The sequence below is a fragment of the Anolis sagrei genome, chromosome 2 (genome assembly GCF_037176765.1).
Source record: "Anolis sagrei isolate rAnoSag1 chromosome 2, rAnoSag1.mat, whole genome shotgun sequence".
Lineage (NCBI taxonomy): Eukaryota > Metazoa > Chordata > Lepidosauria > Squamata > Dactyloidae > Anolis > Anolis sagrei.
In genome coordinates, this window is record NC_090022.1 from 870762 (window position 1) to 890018 (window position 19257).

Here is a 19257-nt window from a genome sequence, read left to right on the forward strand (position 1 = left end):
ACCCGGTGGAGGATTCTTCTGGGTTGTCCCATTTTGCCAGGTTGCCTTTTGACCTGCCCACTCCACTTCCAGGGGGTGAAATGCCCCAACATTCTCCTCCCATTCCCACCGTTTCCTAGGACTTCCCCTAGACGTCGGAGAAAGCCTCTCTGGCACCAAGTTCCACTGAGACACCATTGCATTAAAAATACTTCCAATCATCCTCCAAAGGAGACGTCAAACTCTTTCTCCAAACCTCCTCCTATGGTTCCAACTGAATTGGTGTTCCTCGTATATCCGTCTGCCCGTTCAACCCTCCCACACAACGGGTGCTCCACTGGAAGAGAGATCCAGTCCTGAGGGGTCAATGGGAAGGACCAGGTGGCGTGGTTTGGAGTGAAAGGAGAAGAAGAGATGGTGTCTGAGTGTTAGAAGGAATTCCTTGGTCGTGAGGGTGAGTTTATGCTTTTGACTGTTATAATTGCTGTTTTGTATTTTATTATGTGGCATTGAATTGTTGCCAATTGGAAGACGCCCTGAGTCCCCCCACCCCCCAAAGGGGTTGAGAAGGGCGGGGTAAAAGTGTTCGAAATAAATAACCAGGGCAACGAGGAGACTGAAGTCGTGGTGGAGCGTGGAGCTGAGTTTTGACTTTTTAAATGTTTTTACTGGAGGCACTTTTTTGAAGGAGTAACTAATTATGACCCCAACCAGAATCCTTTCTTCTAACATCTTCAGCCGCCTTCTTCTGAGGTAAATCTTCTCAATAAATGGACACGAGTCTTGATTATAAAGAACTGATCAAGGAAATGTTTATTTAAGGATTCACTGACAATTCGAGGCACTCACTTGCCTTTTTCTCCCTTCCGCTTTCCCCTGAGCTCACGAGCTAATTCCTAATTTAAAGAGGCCCAACTGACTCTGTAAACACACAGGCTGAGGACTTAAACCCCCGGGTTCAGGGTCTCCACACACCAGAACCCAACTTCCACTCTTGTCCGCTGACTAAAAGAAACGCGCTCTTTCCAAACGCCTGCCCCGGCCGAGTGGCAGTTAGCTCCGCCCCTTTGGCTTCTCTAACTTGGACACATTCTCACAGCCGGTTCCGTCGCTATGGCAACGCTTCAGCTCAGGCGACACATCAGCTGGCCTGCACTTACATCGTAACATTAATCAACATTTATGAAACATACATTATAATTAGCTATTTTGTTACGGCCTCTAACCAATGGCAGATAGCAAGCCGCATGGCAGAGAAGGACGGGCACATACAAGCCGCTCCCACCCTTCTCTCCAGATTCCGTCCCTGTCACGCCATCTTCTCTGTTGTCTTAACCCTTGAGATTGTTGTGCTGTGAACACGTGTCTATTAAGACTGTCTCATTACACACTGGAGGGGAGTGTCATGCATTCCTATCCATCTTTTTCTACATGACAGTCGGGGGGACACATGAACCCAAAAAAACTATTCTGTGGCTGCCTCCCCCCCCCCCCCCCCGCCGAGGAAGAAGCCCTTCCTTCTCTTCTCACCCTGTGGGTCTCTCCCCAGATGCGTTTTGGCCTTCACCTCCCAGAAATCCTCACAACTGGCCAACTGGCTGGGATTTCTGGGAGTTGTAGGCCACAACACCTGGGGAGAGACCCACAGGGTGAGACCCACTGCTCTAAGCTAAACACACCCAGCTCTTTTCAGACATTCCCTACAGCCCGTCTCTGGAGATATTCTGGCTTGTCCATATCCGCCTTGAGTTGTGCTGCCCAGAACGGGAGACAGAGCGATTGCAGGTGAGGTCTGAGCAAAGCAGGAGAAAGGAGGCTGTGACTTCCTTGGACGTAGACACCACGTCTCCTCTTGGCACAGCCTGGGATCACATTGGCATTTGTGGCTGCCACATCACACTCTGGTTTTTCAAAATAGTTTTTATTCAAAGGCCAGAAACAAAAGCATGTTTATACAAATTACAATTTGAGGATTTTAAAAAAGGAATCCTTAACAAACATGAAAGACTGAACAACACACAACGACATAAGAAGAAGAAAACTAAGAGAACAACCAATCAACACAACTCTTGCAGCACGCTGATTTTTATTTGTATTTACTCAATTTAAATGCTGTTCTATATTCACTCTTCCGTTTCTAAATATAGTAAACTCATTCCTAAAACCCACAATAAACAAATGTCCCCTCGTTGTTATAACTCATGAATTATTAGTAGGTCCCAATCTCGTTTCATAGAATCCTTGAGTTGGAAGAGATGTTGTGGGCCATCATCCGGTCCAACCCCTTTCTGCCAAGAAGCAGGAATATGGCATTCAAAGCACACCCTACAGAGGGCCATCCAGCCTCTGCTCCAAAGCCTCCAAAGAAGGAGCCTCCACCACACTCCTGGGCAGAGAGTTCCACTGCTGAACAGCTCTCACAGTCAGGAAGTTCTTCCTCATGTTCAGGTGGAATCTCTTGCCTTGTATTTTGAAGCCATGGCTCCATGGCATCCTAGTAAACAAAGTTGCTCCCTCTGTGTTTTCCCAAAAATAAGACACTGTCTTATATTTCTTTTTCAAGAAGACATGCTATGGCTTATTTTCAGGGGATGTCTTATTTGTATATCCAAGGCCAGGACTCAAGGGAAGAGGAGGAGGAGGGGGAGGGGGAGGAGGAAGAGGCGACCCAAGGCTTGGTCCCTCCTTGGATGAGGCAGACAATGCCTTCCTCCCTTCCTTCCTCAGTCTTTCCCCCACTTTTCCAGCACACTTTTCCTACCCGAATCTTCCCCTTTTCTAGTTGCCCCCTTCCTATCCCATTCTGTCTTACTTTTTTCCAGCTACCCCCTTTCCACCTCATTTTCCCACTTTTTCAAACACTCCAACTTTTCAAACACTCCATTCCAACTTTTCCCCGATTCCAGTCCTTCTTTCCCACCCACTTCCCAAGTGGGAAAGTCAGTCTTTCCCACTTTTTATTATTCGTATACACATAGCACTTTTCCCAAAATGTATACTGTAGTTAGAATAAACTATGGCAATACTTTGATTATCATTGTTGTTATTTATAATTTTATTCTATTATTATTACATTTCTTTTACTCTGATATTATTATTACACTTATTTTACGCTATTATTACATGTATTATTTTACCCTATTTATTATTATTGGAAGGATACATAAGAAAATTTCCACTGAAGAAGGTTAGAATAATGATTTAATCAGAGTTGGACAGTCTTATCATAAATTAGTTTTATGCAATTATTCAGAAACATTTAACCTACTGAAGCCTCAATTAATGTAATTTTATTGATATCTATATTATTATTCTTGAAATTTACCACTAGCTGCTGCATTTCCCACCCTCGGCCTATACTCAAGTCAATAAGTTTTCCCAATTTTTGGGTTAAATTGGATGACCCTTTTATATTTGGTCGGCTTATACTCAAGTATATACAATATGTGGCTTCTCCCCTGTGTGGGTTCTTTGATGTTTACGCAGACTTGCACTCTGACTGAAGCTCTTTCCACATTCCATGCATTTATGTGGTTTCTCCCCTGTATGGGTTCTTTGATGGATATGCAGATGTCCACTCCGACTGAAGCTCTTTCCACATTCCATGCATTTATGTGGCTTCTCCCTTGTGTGGGTTCTTTGATGGGTACGCAGATGTGAACTGTGAATGAAGCTCTTTCCACATTCCATGCATTTATGTGGCTTCTCCCCTGTGTGGGTTCTTTGATGGATACGCAGAGCCCCACTTTCACTGAAGCTCTTTCCACATTCCATGCATTTATGTGGCTTCTCCCCTGTATGGGTTCTTTGATGGATATGCAGAGTACCACTCCGACTGAAGCTCTTTCCACATTCCATGCATTTATGTGGCTTCTCCCCTGTGTGGGTTCTTTGATGGTTACGTAGATCTCCACTCTGACTGAAGCTCTTTCCACATTCCATGCATTTATGTGGCTTCTCCCTTGTGTGGGTTCTTTGATGGGTACGCAGATGTGAACTGTGAATGAAGCTCTTTCCACATTCCATGCATTTATGGGGCTTCTCCCCTGTGTGGGTTCTTTGATGCTTACGTAGATCTCCACTCTGACTGAAGCTCTTTCCACATTCCATGCATTTATGTGGCTTCTCCCCTGTATGGGTTCTTTGATGGGTACGCAGATGTCCACTCCGACTGAAGCTCTTTCCACATTCCATACATTTATGTGGCTTCTCCCCTGTGTGGGTTCTTTGATGGATACGCAGAGCCCCACTTTCACTGAAGCTCTTTCCACATTCCATGCATTTATGTGGCTTCTCCCCTGTATGGGTTCTTTGATGGATACGCAGAGTACCACTCCGATTGAAGCTCTTTCCACATTCAATGCATTTATGCGGCTTCTCTCCTGTGTGCGTCCTTTGATGGGTACGCAGATCTCCACTCTGAGTAAAGCTCTTTCCACATTCCACGCATTTATATGGCTTCTGCCCTGTGTGAGTTCGTTGATGTGTAGTAAGAGAACTTCTCCCAGTGAAACATTTCCCACAGTCCATACAGTTATGTCGCTTCTCCCCTGTATGTGATTTTGACAAGGAATGGAGATTTTCCATTCTTTTACATTTATGATTCTAATATTATGCCAAAAGATCACAGATATGTTCTCCTGATTTCCTCTTCTCAGTCCTTGTATTGCTCTAGTCCATTTGAATAAATAAATTACCAAGCCCCACTGTTTACAGCACAATCCTCCCTTTCCTCTTTTAATACACAGCAATGGAGCTTGAAATATAACTTCTCCAACTTATTTCTTGTGAGTGCCGTGTAATTTCATCCCTGACCTAAGCCAAAGGGAAGTGTTCTTCTCAATGTTCATTCAGGGGTTACCTGCCAGAGAAATGAGGGAAATCTTATCAGAAGCAGAGCACAGAAATATCTCATTGAGCAATAAGAACAATAGCTTGGTGTTGTAGCCAATGCAGGAGAAGAAGGGAGAAAGAGGAAAATGCAAACTCCTCCACTGACACCAATAAATCAGAGATAAATAAATACAAAGCAAACTTCTACACCAAGACCACAAAAATGGAGATAGGGATGCAGAAGCATAGGGTGGAAGGCACTCAGCCTAGCAGCAGTACATGAGAGAACGGGTGTAAAGGAGACAGAAGGATGGACACACAGTGCCAGAGATGATGTGCTATGGCTCAAGAGGTAGGAGGGAGGCCTACCACTACAAGCCCTTCTTTGGCCCTCGGAGCCCATTTGCAGGGATTTCATTGAGGCTCTCCTGCCAAGTGAGCTGAGCCTGTCATCTGGGTAGTGCCAGGCTTGTTTCCTAAGCAGCAGATTGTATACCACGTGCCACCAGGCAAATGGTCCCCCAATTCATCAGAGAGTTTATTGATCACATCCCCAAGCACCATGGCTTTCTCCTCACAGTAAATGCAGATTGTGGGGCCCACTTTGCCTCCTAGTTTTGGGGAGGGCTCTTCAGTCTCCTGGGAGTACGGCCAGCTCTGAGTTCCGCTTATTGCCCTCCAACGTATTGGCCCAACTGAGAGCGTCCAGCAGGTGATCCATTGACGTTTGCATTGCTACCTTAACTGCCAGCAAGGTGACGGGTTGGGCCTGCTTACCTTTCCTGGGATGGCTCAGAATAGGCTTCTAATTGGCTTCAACTGTTTATTTTAAATAGTGTCAATGTTTAATTTTAATGTGTGTGTTTTTGGCTTTAAATTATATCCTGTGTTGCTTTTATTGTTAGCAGGAAGCAGCACAGATGAGATGATGATGATGATGAGATAACTCTGTAAATTGCAAGGCTGGGCCTTCTGTGCCTTCTGAACCCCTTTGGCCTTTGCCGACCCTTGTGACCATCCCCTTTGACCCCTGGCACGGCCAGATGGGGCACGGAGGGTCCGCGATACCTGGCCTCGCACAGAAGAGGCACCGGAGCAGGGCAAAGGGGCGGGCAGAAGGCACGCAGGGGGACAAGGAGGGGCAAAGGGGGATTTGAACCCTCTGCAATCTGAAGAGTTGCCTACTTTTTTAAAAAAAAAAACAGGCCCCCTTTTGTGGCCAAAAGCGCAATCCATTCTCTAGCTGCAGAACTGGACCTCCTCCAAAATGATATCCCTTCATCCAGATCAAGCTGGCTTTCTGTCAGGCAGGACATGGGCAGATTCCACATGGAGAGCATGAAGTTTAATGCCTCAGAGTCAGTCCCTTGGGTGGAGGGGGGGGGTCTTCCTTTTCCTTTCTCTCCCTGGTCTGAATCCAGGCCCCTCCCCCTCCTCTTCCCCCCTCCAAGAGGATCTTTGGGGTCTCATTTGGGGCCCCTCCCACATGCCCCCTTCAGGGCCCCCTCCTCAATGGGGGAGGAACAGATCTTCAGATGGGGATCTTCAGATGGGGAGAAAGGCTGGTGTTTGGAAGGGCTGCCCATCCCCAGGACCCTCTGCGCTCCCTTCTTTGCTCTTCTTCCGGGAGTTTCCCAACAGGCTTCCTATTATTGCTGCTCCTGCGGTTATTTGAAAAGACTGAGTCTCCTTCGGGTGAGAAGGCGGGCTATAAATGTCATAAATAAATGAATGGGCATCTGTTGGGGTGGTTTGAGTGTGCTTTTCCTTCCTGGCAGAGGGGGGCTGGACTGGATGGCCTCTGGGGTCTCCCAGTGAAATAGTTAAGTTTATGTTGGTTAAAATTCCCCCAAATCAGTGAAGGAGTTGAATGTTCTGAAACTTGGGGGGGTGGGGGGGTGGGGGGGGGGCTACCATGCACAAAATCACTGCAGGTGTTTTCATCTCTACTGCCAACCCCCGACCCACTTTCCCAACCTGATTATCTTCCCTCAAGATCTTATTTTGGAATCAAAGACTATTGAAAGGAGGAGGAGGAGGAAAGGAGACAACGAAAGAATGACTCTACCGGCAAGTGTTTGATTATAACAATATACACTGTTATCCTATTGCATACGAGCAGGGATCTCTAACCGATATAGACAAAGAGATAACCCAGAAAACAGGAAGGAAGGAAGGAAGGAAGGAAGGAAGGAAGGAAGGAAGGAAGGAAGGAAGGAAGGGGAGGAGAAACAAGAATGAATGGAGAAACTTGGTTTTTGAAACAGAAGATAAAAGTGCCGTTCTTCTTGTGACGAAAGAGGCCCAGTCTCCGTGCCATCTTGATTTCTCATTTTCTGGATCAGAGAGAAAAGAGGAAGGAAAGGAGGGAGGGATTTCAGCGTGGCCTTGAATCAAACAGCTCACTGATCTATCAAGTGTCTCCCTGAAGCATTGCCAAATAAAGGAGCTTGTTTGGAAAAGAAATTTATTTGAAAACTTACCAAAATACGACATCGATGGGATAAAAGCGCTTAAAGAAGAAATCCAACGTTCAGTGGAAACCTCCTAAAATGGAGAAAGGAAAACAACATAAGAAGATATTGGCTGAACGTAGAGAAGTGATGAAACCACTGGAAATTCTTTATATATATATATTAGCTGTCCCTTGCCACGCGTTGCTGGGGCCCAGTCTGTGTATATGTATTTTGTGAGGGCATATATGTGTATGTCTGTATTTGTGTATCTCTATATTTGTGTATTTATGTGTTTATATGTATATTGTATATGTGTGTGTGCTTGTGTATATGCATATATGTGTGTATATTTCTGTGTGTATGTGTGTATTTATGTGTGTATTGGGAAAGAATGGACTGTAATGGACTCCTTGGTGGGCCAATGGGGGCGTCCAGGCCGGAAGGAGAGGCCGGGGGAGGGGGGATCTTCCCTGGAGTTGAGTCCAGACCCTTGTTCTATTCTTTCTTTCTTTCTTCAGGGGAAAGAGGAGCCATTCATTTATTTATTATTCATTTACTTTATTTATATACCGCTTTTCTCAGCCCTCAAGGCTGAGTTCACTTTGGAATGGCTCCTCTAAAGTTCTGACTACAACTCAGAGCAGGTGGCAGATGAAGTGGGTGTCTCAGAACTCGTATTCACGGGAACAGCAGGAGTGGGAATGGGCTCCGGAGTTTTCAAAGCAGGCCGGGAAGAAAGGGAGGGAAGAATGGGAGGGAGGGAGCCAGCCAGGCCAGGACTTTGGGTGGGCTTGGCAATCCTGGGTCCCTTTCCTACTTCGCTTGGGAGAATGCCAATGGGTTGGGGGCTTCTTTTCCACCCTGGGGGGGGGGGGGGGAAGAGAAGGTCAAAACATTAGGAGAAGGGAGGGGAGGAAGTCAGGCCAAGGCAGAGTGAAACAGAAGGAGAAGGGACGCCAATCCCCCAGTTTGTGCACACGGGCTTCTCTGGCTACGGCTGCATCTGCAGCTGGGGTTCCTCTCCGCAGTCGCTGTGGTGGGCTTGCCCCCTTCGCCTCCCAAACGGCATGACTGGGCTGCCCTTCTCCCCAGCGACGGCTGCAGAGAGCCAGCCAAGTCCAGGCACTGCTTGCCTCGCTACCGGGAATCCTTGCTTCTCTCTCTCTCTCTCTCTCTCGCTATCGCCAGGGAGGAAGAGGAATAAGTGGAGACCCTCCGCCTGAGGGAAGGTAGCCCCCTCCTTCCTTTTTACCTCCCTTGCCTCCTCTCTGGATTGTGTGTAGAGGGAGGAGATGAGGTCTTTGTGGATGTTGGGTGTGTGTGGCCATGTGCTTTTTCCCTCGCGCTGGAGGGGGCGAGGCCAGGGCAGTCTTTTTGCGCATGCATAGCAGTTTGGGGTTTTTAAAGTCCATTTCTGCTTGTTTTTTTGCTGTTTTAGGGGTGATGGTCACTCATTGGGTTGTTAGGTATATTGCATCCAAATTTGGTGTCAATTGCTCCAGGAGTTTTTGAGTTCTATTAATCCCACAAATGAACATTACATTCATTCATTCATTTATTCATCCAACAAATGCCTCGCTTGCCTTGCAATTTCATGGTCCAGAAGGTAGAAGAGGCAACAAGGGGATTGGCTACTCTTGATCTCATCCTAACAAATGCGGAGGACCTGATCGATGCGGTCGAAGTGGTAGGATCCTTAGGGGCAAGTGACCATGTGCTCCTGCAATTTGAGGTACAAAGGAAGGCCGAAACTAAGACAAGTCAAACCCACATTTTGGACTTTAGGAGAGCTGGTTTCCGAAAAATGAAGGAAACGCTGAGCAGCATTCCGTGGACACAGATACTAAAAGACAAGGGAGTTACGGATGGATGGGAATTTCTCAAGAGTGAAATAGTCAAGGCGCAATTGCAAACCATGCCAACAAAGAGAAAAAAAAGGACAAGTGCAAAGAAGCCAGAATGGGTGTCCAAAGAACTTCTAGCTGTGCTAAGACACAAGAGAGACATGCACAAGAAGTGGAAAAAGGGAGAAATCACCAAAGAAGAATTCAAACAAATAGCCAACAACTGCAGGGAGAAGGTCTGCAAGGCTAAAGCACAAAACGAGCTCAGACTTGCCAGGAACATTAAAAACAATAAAAGGGCTTCTTTTCTTATGTCAGTAGAAAAGAAAAACAAGGAGACGATAGGGCCTCTTCGAGGAGAAGATGGGGCAATGCTGAGAGGGGATAGTAGGGAAAAGGCAGAACTACTTAATACCTTCTTTGCCTCGGTCTTCTCACAAAAAGAAAGTCATCTTCAACCACAGCAAGATGGAGTGGATGAGGGATTGGAGGACATCCAATCCCAAATTGGGAAACAAGTCGTCAAGGGATATCTGGCCACTCTAAATGAGCTCAAGTCCCCAGGGCCAGATCAACCTTCACAGAAGCATACGAGCTCGGCCTGTCACTGAACATCGAGAAAACCAAAATGCTGTTCCAGGAGACACCAGCCATCCCTTCTCCAATGCCAGAGATACAGCTTAATGGTGTCACATTAGAAAATGCTGATCATTTCCGCTCCCTTGGCAGCCACCTCTCCACCAAAGTCAACATTGAAACTGAAATTCAACACCATCTGAGCTCTGCGGGTGCAGCATTTTTCCGGATGAAGCAGAGAGTGTTTGAGGACCGGGACATCCGAAGGGATACCAAGGTGCTTGTCTATAAAGCCATTGTCCTCCCAACCCTGCTATATGCCTGCGAGACGTGGACTGTCTACAGACGTCACATGCAACTCCTGGAACGATTCCATCAGCACTGCCTCCGAAAAATCCTGCAAATCTCTTGGAAAGACAGGCAGACAAACGTCAGCATGCTGGAAGAAGGAAAGACCACCAGCATTGAAGCGATGGTTCTCCGCCACCAACTCCGCTGGACCGGCCACATTGTCCGGATGCCTGACCACCGTCTCCCAAAGCAGTTGCTCTACTCCGAACTTAAGAACGGAAAACGGAATGTTGGTGGGCAGGAAAAGAGATTTAAAGATAGGCTCAAAGCCAACCTTAAAAACTCGGGCCTAGACACAGAACTGGGAAGCCCTGGCCTGTGAGCCCTTCAGCTGGAGGTCAGCTGTGACCAGCAGTGCTGCAGAATTTGAAGAGGCACAAATGGAGGGCAAAAGAGAGAAACATGCCAAGAGGAAGAAGGCACGTCAAGCCAACCCTTACCGAGATCGCCTTCCGCCTGGAAACCAATGCCCTCACTGTGGGAGAACATGCAGGTCAAGAATAGGGCTCCACAGTCACCTAGTTTGGGAGTTGTAGTTCACCTACATCCAGAGAGCACTGTGGACTCAAACAAGGATGGATCTGGACCAAACTTGGCACAAATACTCCATATGCCCAAATGTGAACTCAGATGTAGTTTGGGGAAAATAGACCGTCACATTTGGGAGTTGTAGTTACTGAAATTTATAGTTCACCTACAACCAAAGAGCATTCTGAACCCACCAATGACCGAATTAGGGAAAACTTCCCACACAGAACCCTCTTGAACAACAGAAAATACTTAAGGCCACCCAGTCCAACTCCCTTCTCCACCAGGGCAAGAAAACGTTATCAAAGCCTTCCTGACCAAGAGCCATCCATACATAGATACAGATAGATCTATATGATTCACGCACACAGAGATATAGTATCATAGATTGGAAAGGGATCCCTAAAGAAGGACAATTCTATGTTGCCTGTCCCAGAGTGGGCAAACCAGACAATCTCCACATCAACACTGACAAAGAAACAGCAAGAAATACTGTTTATCCACAAGCAGAAAGAAATTGCATAGATTAGAAACCAATACTTTCTCATTACTTTATCTTCCAGATCACCAGACTGGGCCACAGCAACGTCTGGCAGGGGACGGCTAGTCTATATAAATAAAAATGTAATGTTTGTGAGATTAACGTAACTCAAAAACCACTGCACCAATTGCCGCCAAATTTGGACACAAGACATCTACTAACCCAAGGAGTAACCATCAGTCAAAAAACCTGATTTTGTCATTTGGGAGTTGTAGTTGCTGGGATTTATAGTTTACTTATAATCAAAGTAAACTATATGAACTCCACCAATGATGTAATTGAACCAAACTTGTCACACTGGACTCCCATGACAAACAGGAAACACTAGAAGGGTTTGGTGGGCACTGACCTTGAGTTTGGGAGTTGTAGTTCACCTGCACCCAGAGAGCACTGTGGACTCAAACAATGAAGGATTTAGACCAAACTTGGCACGAATACTCCATGTGCCCAAATAGGAACACAGATGGAGTTTGGGGGAAGTAGACCTTGACATTTGGGAGTTGTTGTTACTGGGATTTATAGTTCACCTACAATCAAAGAGCATTCTGAACTCTACGAACAACAGCATTGGGGCAAACTTCCCACACAGAACCCTCATGACCAACAGAAAATACTTAAGGCCATTTAGTCCAACTCCCTTCACGAGGGCAAGAAAACATAATCAAAGCTCTCCTGACAGAGCCATCCAGCCATATATAGAGATAGATCTATATGATTCACACACACCTGGATTTGAAAGGGACCCCAAAACAAGGACAATGATATGTGGCATGTTCCAGAGGAGGCAAACCAGACACTCTCCACATCAACACTGACAAAGAAACAGCAAGAAATACTGTTAATCCACAAGCAGAAAGAAATTGCATATATTAGAAACCAATACTTTCTCATTTATTTTCCAGATCTCCAGACTGGGCCACAGCAACGCCTGGCAGGGGACGGCTAGTGATTTGTCATTTTCTGGATCAGAGAGAAAAGAGGAAGGAAAGGAGGAAGGGATTTCAGTGTGGCCTTGAATCGAAGAGAAGTCAGCACAGCTCACTGATTTATCAAACGTCTTCCTGAAGCATTGCCAAATAGAGGAGCTTGTTTGCAAAAGACATTTATTTGAAAACTTACCAAAATATGACGTCGATTGGATAAAAGTAGTTACATAACAAATCCAACGTTCAGTTGAAACCTCCTAAAATGGGGAAAGGAAAACAACATAAGAAGATGTTGGCTGAATGCACAGAAGTGATGAAACTACTGGAAATTCTGGATGGATTAATCCCTAGTGCCAATGGCAAGCTGGATCAATTAAATGCCATCTTGAAGAGATCTCTAGCGGTCCCCAAAGAAGGAGAATGGAAACTGGGAAAGCAGGATGAGAAGAGGGAGCCAAACAAGGAGGAGAAATGGAAGGAGAAATGGAAGGTCAACAAAGGGCCACGAAGAAGGAATCCAGAGGGAACCAGGACGGAATGGACGCCAGGCAGAAGTCCAGCTGGAACAAGAGAGGCCTCCAGTCAAGACACGAGAGGCCTGCCATTTCCCGTCCTGAAAGAGGGGACCGGTCAGTCCAGTCAGGAGAATCTCTCGCTCAGCTCTGGGCTTCTCACTCACCGGCCTGAGAGAGGGTGGGAGAAGGACGAGATCTGATTGCAGGAGGGGAAGGTTGGGCTGGAATCACTCCGTCCACTGACCAAGGACCAAAACTGTTTATAGAGCTGTTTGTTGTTGTTGCGGTTACATTTCTCCCCTGCCGTATCTTCCCAAAGGGGACTCAAAGCGGCTTGACATGAAAGCGTTAGTACGGAATTTAAAATATAGAAATATACAAACATCAAAACAGAATTAGACACAAACAGCACTAAAAAAATTCCCAGGTAACATCCATCAAAAGTATTCAAACACCACAACACTTGATCTTCAAAACCTCCATCTTCAAAAGCCTTTCAGAATGAAAAAGTTTTAGCCAGAAGGACAACAGGGAGGGAGGGAGGGGGCCGTTCTGGCTTCCCAGGGCAGAGAATTCGGGCTGCGTGTCTCAGTCAACGTCCACACGCCCTGTCTCTCAGGATCTGATCCTGGGTTATTTGGCTGCGCAGACTCCCAGAATCCAGTTCAAGGCAGAGGATGTGGGGCCAGATCCTGGGAGAGAGGGAAGTGCGGATCCAGGCCGAGTCTTCAGCATTCCAAGCTGGGCAAAGCCAGTCCCGTGAGCCTCGGTTCCAGCCACATGGCTCCCAATGATTCCCTTGAAGAGCGTGGAAGGCCAGCCTCTCCCCGTCTCCTATCTGTGGGCACACCGGGCGGGTCTCACTCTTCACCGTGGCCCCCTAATTGGGGGAAGGGGCTCCCTCCCCCCCCCCCACCAGGCTCATTCCTCGGGCCCATCCTCCATCCCTCTCCCCCCCTTGAAGGGTCTGCTTTGGGTAGGAAAGGAAGGGAGGAGAGGAGGGGGCTCCAAGAGGGAGGAATGCAGGGCTGCCGAGTGCCTGCCTGAGGGAAGGAGGGAGGGAGGGAGGGAGGGAGGGAGGGGGCCCCCTCGCTCCCATGATCTCCGCAGGACACCAACTGCTGCTCTGGGCCAGAGTGAAGAGAGAGGGGCCGGAAGACAGTCCCACCTTGACTCCTGTGGTATGCAAATAATATAATGTAACATATTGTGTATACGTAGAATATTTATAATATCATAATGTAATACAATATAATCCTAATAACATAATGTAATACGTTGTGTATACATATATACATGTAATATTCCTAATGATATTACAATACAATGGCATAGTACAATAGAGTAATACAGAATACTGATATTGTACTATGCGAATCATATAATGTAATATATTGTGTATACGTAGAATATTTATAATGTTATAATGTAATACAATATAATCCTTATAATAATAAGATATTATAAATATATATGTTATAGGACATATAATATTACTAATCATATTACAATACAATGTAATACTACAAGAGAGGAGATTCCATCTGAACATGAGGAAGAACTTCCTGACTGTGAGAGCCGTTCAGCAGTGGAACTCTCTGCCCCGGAATGTGGTGGAGGCTCCTTCTTTGGAAGCTTTGAAACAGGGGCTGGATGGCCATCTGTCAGGGGTGATTTGAATGCAATATTCCTGCTTCTTGGCAGAATGGGGGTGGACTGGATGGCCCATGAGGTCTCTTCCAACTCTTTGATTCTATGATTCTATGATATTGTACTATGTAAATAATATAATACATTGTGTGTAAATGCCTCTTGTGAGCCGCTCTGAGTCCTCTTCCTTCCTTCCTTCGGGGTGAGAAGGGCGGCAGGGAGATGTCATAAATAAAGAAATGGAGAGACATAGAGTTGGAAGAGACTCCCAAGGTCCCCCAGCCCAGGAAGGAGGAGGGCACCACACAAGCCCTCCCGGCAGATGTCCACCCGGCCTCTGCTGAGAGCCCTCCCGAGAAGGAAGGAGGAGCCCCCCCCCCCCCCCGCTGGACCCCCAGGAAAGCCTCCCCAGTGTCCAGGGTGGTCAGGGCAGGAGGGAGTCGGGCGGGACCCTCGAGACCACCCACCCCAACCCCCTTCTGTCGAGCAGGAAGGCATCACCCGATCCCTCCTCACAGACGGCCATCCAGCCTCCGCTTACAACCTCCAGAGAAGGAAGGAAGGAAGGAAGGAAGGGAGCTCCTCCGAACTCCAGGCAGTCTAGGGGGACCCCAAAGGCCATCCATCCTGACCCCACCAGGCACAGAGAGAGAGAGAAGTGCGGCTGATCCATGTGGTAAACAAAGAGAGAGAGAGAAGGCTGTCCCGTGCTGTGGAGTGGGGAAGGGGAGCCTCCCTTGCTTGCCACAGGAGGGCCCAGCCCGAGGAGGAGGCCGCTCTCGCTCGCTCGCTCGCCTGAGTTCCCTCCTCCTCCTCTTCCTCGGGGGGGGGGGGGAGGCAGCCTGGGCGGAAGGGAGGGAGAGGCGGGCTCCGAGGCCGAGGAGGAGGCCGAGGCACGGGAGGAGGTGGAGGAGGCGTTTCCCGGAGAGAGAGAGAGAGAGAGAGGCCGCCCCCCAGAAGACGGAGCCCAGGCCGAGAAGGGCCATCCACGCGAAGGATCGAGGCCTACCCCACACTCACTCACTCACCCGCACTCGGGCTCCTCTCTCTCTCGCCGGAAGAAGAAGGCCTCCTCCTCCTCCTCCTCCTCCTCCTCTCTCCCTCGTCAACAGACCCTTAGGCGCCGCCCTTGGCTCCTCCTCTTCCTCTTCCTTTCTCCCCCCTCCCTCCAGAAGTGAGGAGCTCCTCACGGGAAAGGCCTCGCCCGAGCCTCTCTAGGAAACGGAGAACGGCCCCTCTCGCTGGGCTTCCGCCAAGAACAAACATGGCCATGGCCGCGCGGGGGCTGGGTGCCCAGAGAGGGGCGGGGCTTCTTGGCGGCACTGCGGAGTAGGGAACACTAGAGCCTCCTTCCTTCCTTCTCTGCCAAAGGCTCAGCACCGGCCAATAGGAATTCGCCGACGTCATTGACGTCAACGGTCGCCAGGCAGACCCCTTTCTCCGCCCTTCCTTCTTCTTCTGCCCCTCCGAGAGGGAGGGCATTTGCCGGGATGCGCCAATGGGAATGGGCCTCCGCTCGGCGCGTCACCAGTCTCCAGGCAGAGGGAGCGAGCTTCCTTTCTGCTTCCCTGGAGACTAGGACGCAATGGAAGGACAATGGCTTCGAACTACAGGAAAGGAAGGAGATTCCTCCTGAACACGAGGAAGAACTCCCTGACTGTGAGAGAGAGCTGTTCAGCAGTGGAACTCTCTGCCCCGGAGGGAGTGTGGGGGAGGGAGGCTCCTTCTTTGGAGGCTTTTCAGCAGAGGCTGGATGGCCATCTGTCGAGAGTGCTTTGAATGCGATTGTCCTGCTTCTTGGCAGAAGGGGGTTGGGCTGGATGATGGCCCTCCAGGTCTCCTCCACCTCCAGGATTCTGTGACTCTCCCCTTTGCCTCTCTCCTGGACCACCAGTGGGAGTGTGTCCCCATCCATCCCTCCCTCCATCTTTGCTGGGAAGGAGAGACCCAGACCCCCCAGTCTCTCTCTCTCTCCTGGGATGAGCCCAGGCCTCCTCCTCCTCCCTGACCCACGCCCTCCGCCTGTCCTTCTCCACGGGGTCACTCCCCTCCCTCGGCCCCTCTTCTGCCTTGCCTCAGAGTGGCCGGTCCTTCCCATCGCTGGGCAGAGAGGGGTGGGCTGCCCTCACCCGTGCCCCTCTCCTCGTTCCTCACCCAGCATCCCCAGCACGTCACGCCCTGCTCTCGTGAGGATCCCGACCTTTCCCACCTCACCTCTTTCAGTCCCAAGATTCCTGGGCTCTTTGCAAGACCACCACATGGGGTGAAGTGTCCCCACATTCTCCTCTCGCATTTCCAACCTTCACTAGAACTTCCCCCAGACATCGGAGGAAGCCTCTCTGGCATCAAGGAGAGAGAAGAGACGTGGTCAGAAGATTAGGAGGAATGTCTTGGTTACAGGATATCTTGATTTCAGTCAGTTCTTCATGGAACCACGGTGGCACAGGGGGCTGGACCCTTGTGTCCGCTGGACTGCTGACCTGAAGGTTGCCAGTTTGAATCCGCAAGGTGGGATGAACTCCCATCTGCCAGCCTCAGCTTGTGGGGACATGAGAGAAACCAGCCTCAGCTATGGAACACCCTCCCATCCAATGACTATGAGCCCGAGCGCAGCGGGGAGCCCCGCCTTTACATTGGTGTGAGCTGCAGCGGAGAGTTCCGCAGTTCCTGGACCAAGCTTTTGGGGCCAACAGATGAAATGCGCCCCAACAGCTAGCTCAAAGACCAGGAATGCCTACAGTTTCGACTAGCCTTCCCCTTCCCTTTACTTTGTATCTTTCCCCCAATAAAGTACTTGAAACTTGCAACCTTTTACCTTTCCGCATGTTACTTTTGTATCCTTTCTTGACTCAAACAAAATAACCTCGCAATAAGCCCTCTTTTTGGGCTCCGGAGAGCCGTGAGCCCGCGGGGGGCGCCTCCAGGCGCCCCCCGGACCCCGAATCTGCATTCGGCTGGACCGCGGATACGGAAACCGCCATTTCAAACCCCCCTATCCGCGAAAACACCTAAGATGGCGGATCGCCGCCGTTCCAATTTTATATTTTTCTGCAACTAATCCTAAGACTAACTGTCATCTCCTTTTCTTCGTTTTTGGGCTCCTTCACCCGGGAAAAATTAGTTTTGTTTTGAGTATTTTATCTTGCAGAGAGACAGCTGATTGTCAATTTGGCTGGGTTTTCCGCTTCTCCGCGGCAGTGCTCGCTCCCCATTGATTCCAGCAGTCTGGGGCCCCCGGTGGCTGCCCGAAGGAGCCCAGGAGAGGGGGCCAGGCAAGGGTCCCGGGTTCCGACTGGGGAGACACCGCTTCCAAAGGACATTGCCCCACCATTTACTGTTTGGAAATCCTTTTCGGACTCCTTTGCCCTCACTCACTGGCTTTCCGCCTTATTCTCCTGGACTATTTACACGAACCTCAAACCAGGCTTGCCTGGTAGAACAAACAGCCTCTGCCTGCTTGTGCCTTCACCAAGAAGACTATGATCCCGACGGAAATGAAATACTTTTATTATTATTATTGTCTTTAATAAACTTTGCTGGGTTGGGGATGGGAATTCATTTATGGAATATATGAAGAACATGAAGCATGATGAAATGTATATAATGAATGTCTATCACCTGAAATGTACCCTGACTCCCTTCCCCACCTTTTTCCTCTGAACTTTGCCCCAGAAAGGAATGTGACCTGAGGTTACTGTCAAGAGGAAATCCTATTTCCTCCAAGTAAACCAGTCCATATTTACATCTGCATGGGTCCATGATTGATCCTATCTCGAGGATCATTTTCAGAGCAGACAATGAGATGAGAGATAGGTCAACAGAAACTCCAGTAAAAGACCGATTAACTCAACTTTTGGTGTTTGTGAAGCTCCTTTGTGCACAGGGCCCCCCTGTTTACAGGGTTTTGAGATCCAAATGCCATCAACAGCCCCTTTTCATATTTCCCCCACAAATCCAATCATCGAACCAGGAAGCTCTTTGTTCCTCCTGTCTGCCACCCCGCTGACAAACAAAGGCTCGGAAATCAGCTGGCGGATGCCTCCCGGGCATTCCGCCCCCCTGAGCTGTCAAGCCAAGTCCCGCCTCCTGGCTGCTGATTGGACCATCCTCGGAGGCGCTAGGAAGGCTCCGATTGGCCCCCTGGAGGCGGCAGCGCTCGCTGGTTGGAGGAGAGGCGGGACATACGGCCAAGCCTCCTCCCAGCTGTTCCAGGGCCAGCCAATCAGGGCGAAGCCGGCTGACGGAGGGCGGGCGGGAGTTTCAAACTGATTTTCCTTTGTTCTGACTGTATAAAAATGCCTGGAACTTCTGTGAACGTATGCTTGTATGTGAATTATCACTGCAATCGCATCCTTTTCAGCTGAATCGCAGAAATAAACGCTTCGGTCACTGGATACCTCTTCAGCCTCTGGTGAGATTAATTCTTAATATTTTGCGCTTTGGATTGGCTTTCGCTGGCTGCTCACCGAGGTCATAAGACCCCTTTAGCGGTCTTCTGGGACCCTCCCCACTGGGAGAACCCCGCGAAAGAGCTCGATATCAACTACTCGACCCAATCCACAACCCTGGCCCTCCCTCCCTCTCCGCTTATTGGGTTGGGCTTCTGTTCTGCTCCCCTTCAGTCTCTCTCTCTGTATCAGAAATAGTAAACATTAACTAGGTAGACTTAATGATAAAAATATAAGCCAAGCTCTGAAAAGGTTACATGGATGCACTTCAATATAAGCAGGTGTGCCTGTAGCTCAGCAGGCCTCAGTGTGAGGAGGCCTCAGTGAGAGAAGCCCCAGCTTGAAGGCCTCAGGTGTAAAGCTACTGTGTTGAAGCTCGTGAGAGGGAATTTCTTGATGTCAATAAAGCCTTTGTGGAGCCACAGTGGTGCAATGGGTCAAGCCTTTGTGCTGGCTGGACTGCTGACCACAAAGATGGGTTGCTGGCCTGAAGGTTGCCAGTTTGAACCTGCAAGATGGGGTGAGCTCCTGTCTATCAGCTCTATCTTGCAGGGACATGAGAGAAGCCTCCCTGCAAGTCACTTCTGGTGTGAGAGAAATTGCCGTCTAC

At 48.8% G+C, this 19257-nt stretch overlaps 1 protein-coding gene across 21 annotated transcripts in view; it reads right to left on the minus strand.

Moving 5' to 3' along the window:
- LOC132764002 (zinc finger protein 214-like) overlaps positions 1-19257 on the minus strand; it is a 353977-nt gene that overhangs the window by 166615 nt on the left and 168105 nt on the right. For 8 of the 21 annotated variants that reach the window (XR_010909364.1, XR_010909360.1, XR_010909356.1 and 5 more), the window contains exon 2: positions 7296-7359. The exons of 6 other annotated variants lie outside the window; for them this stretch is intronic. Coding sequence is in view for 1 of the 15 variants with exons in the window: in XM_067464900.1 (XP_067321001.1) it covers positions 3409-4566 (1158 nt within the window). In the remaining 14 variants the exon portion in view is untranslated. Of the gene's footprint in view, positions 1-1476; positions 4841-6753; positions 7149-7295; positions 7360-11898; positions 12069-12227; positions 12292-15227; positions 15342-19257 lie in introns of those variants that run through there. 7 more of the 21 variants (XR_010909365.1, XR_010909363.1, XM_067464892.1 and 4 more) reach the window with 5 other exon arrangements.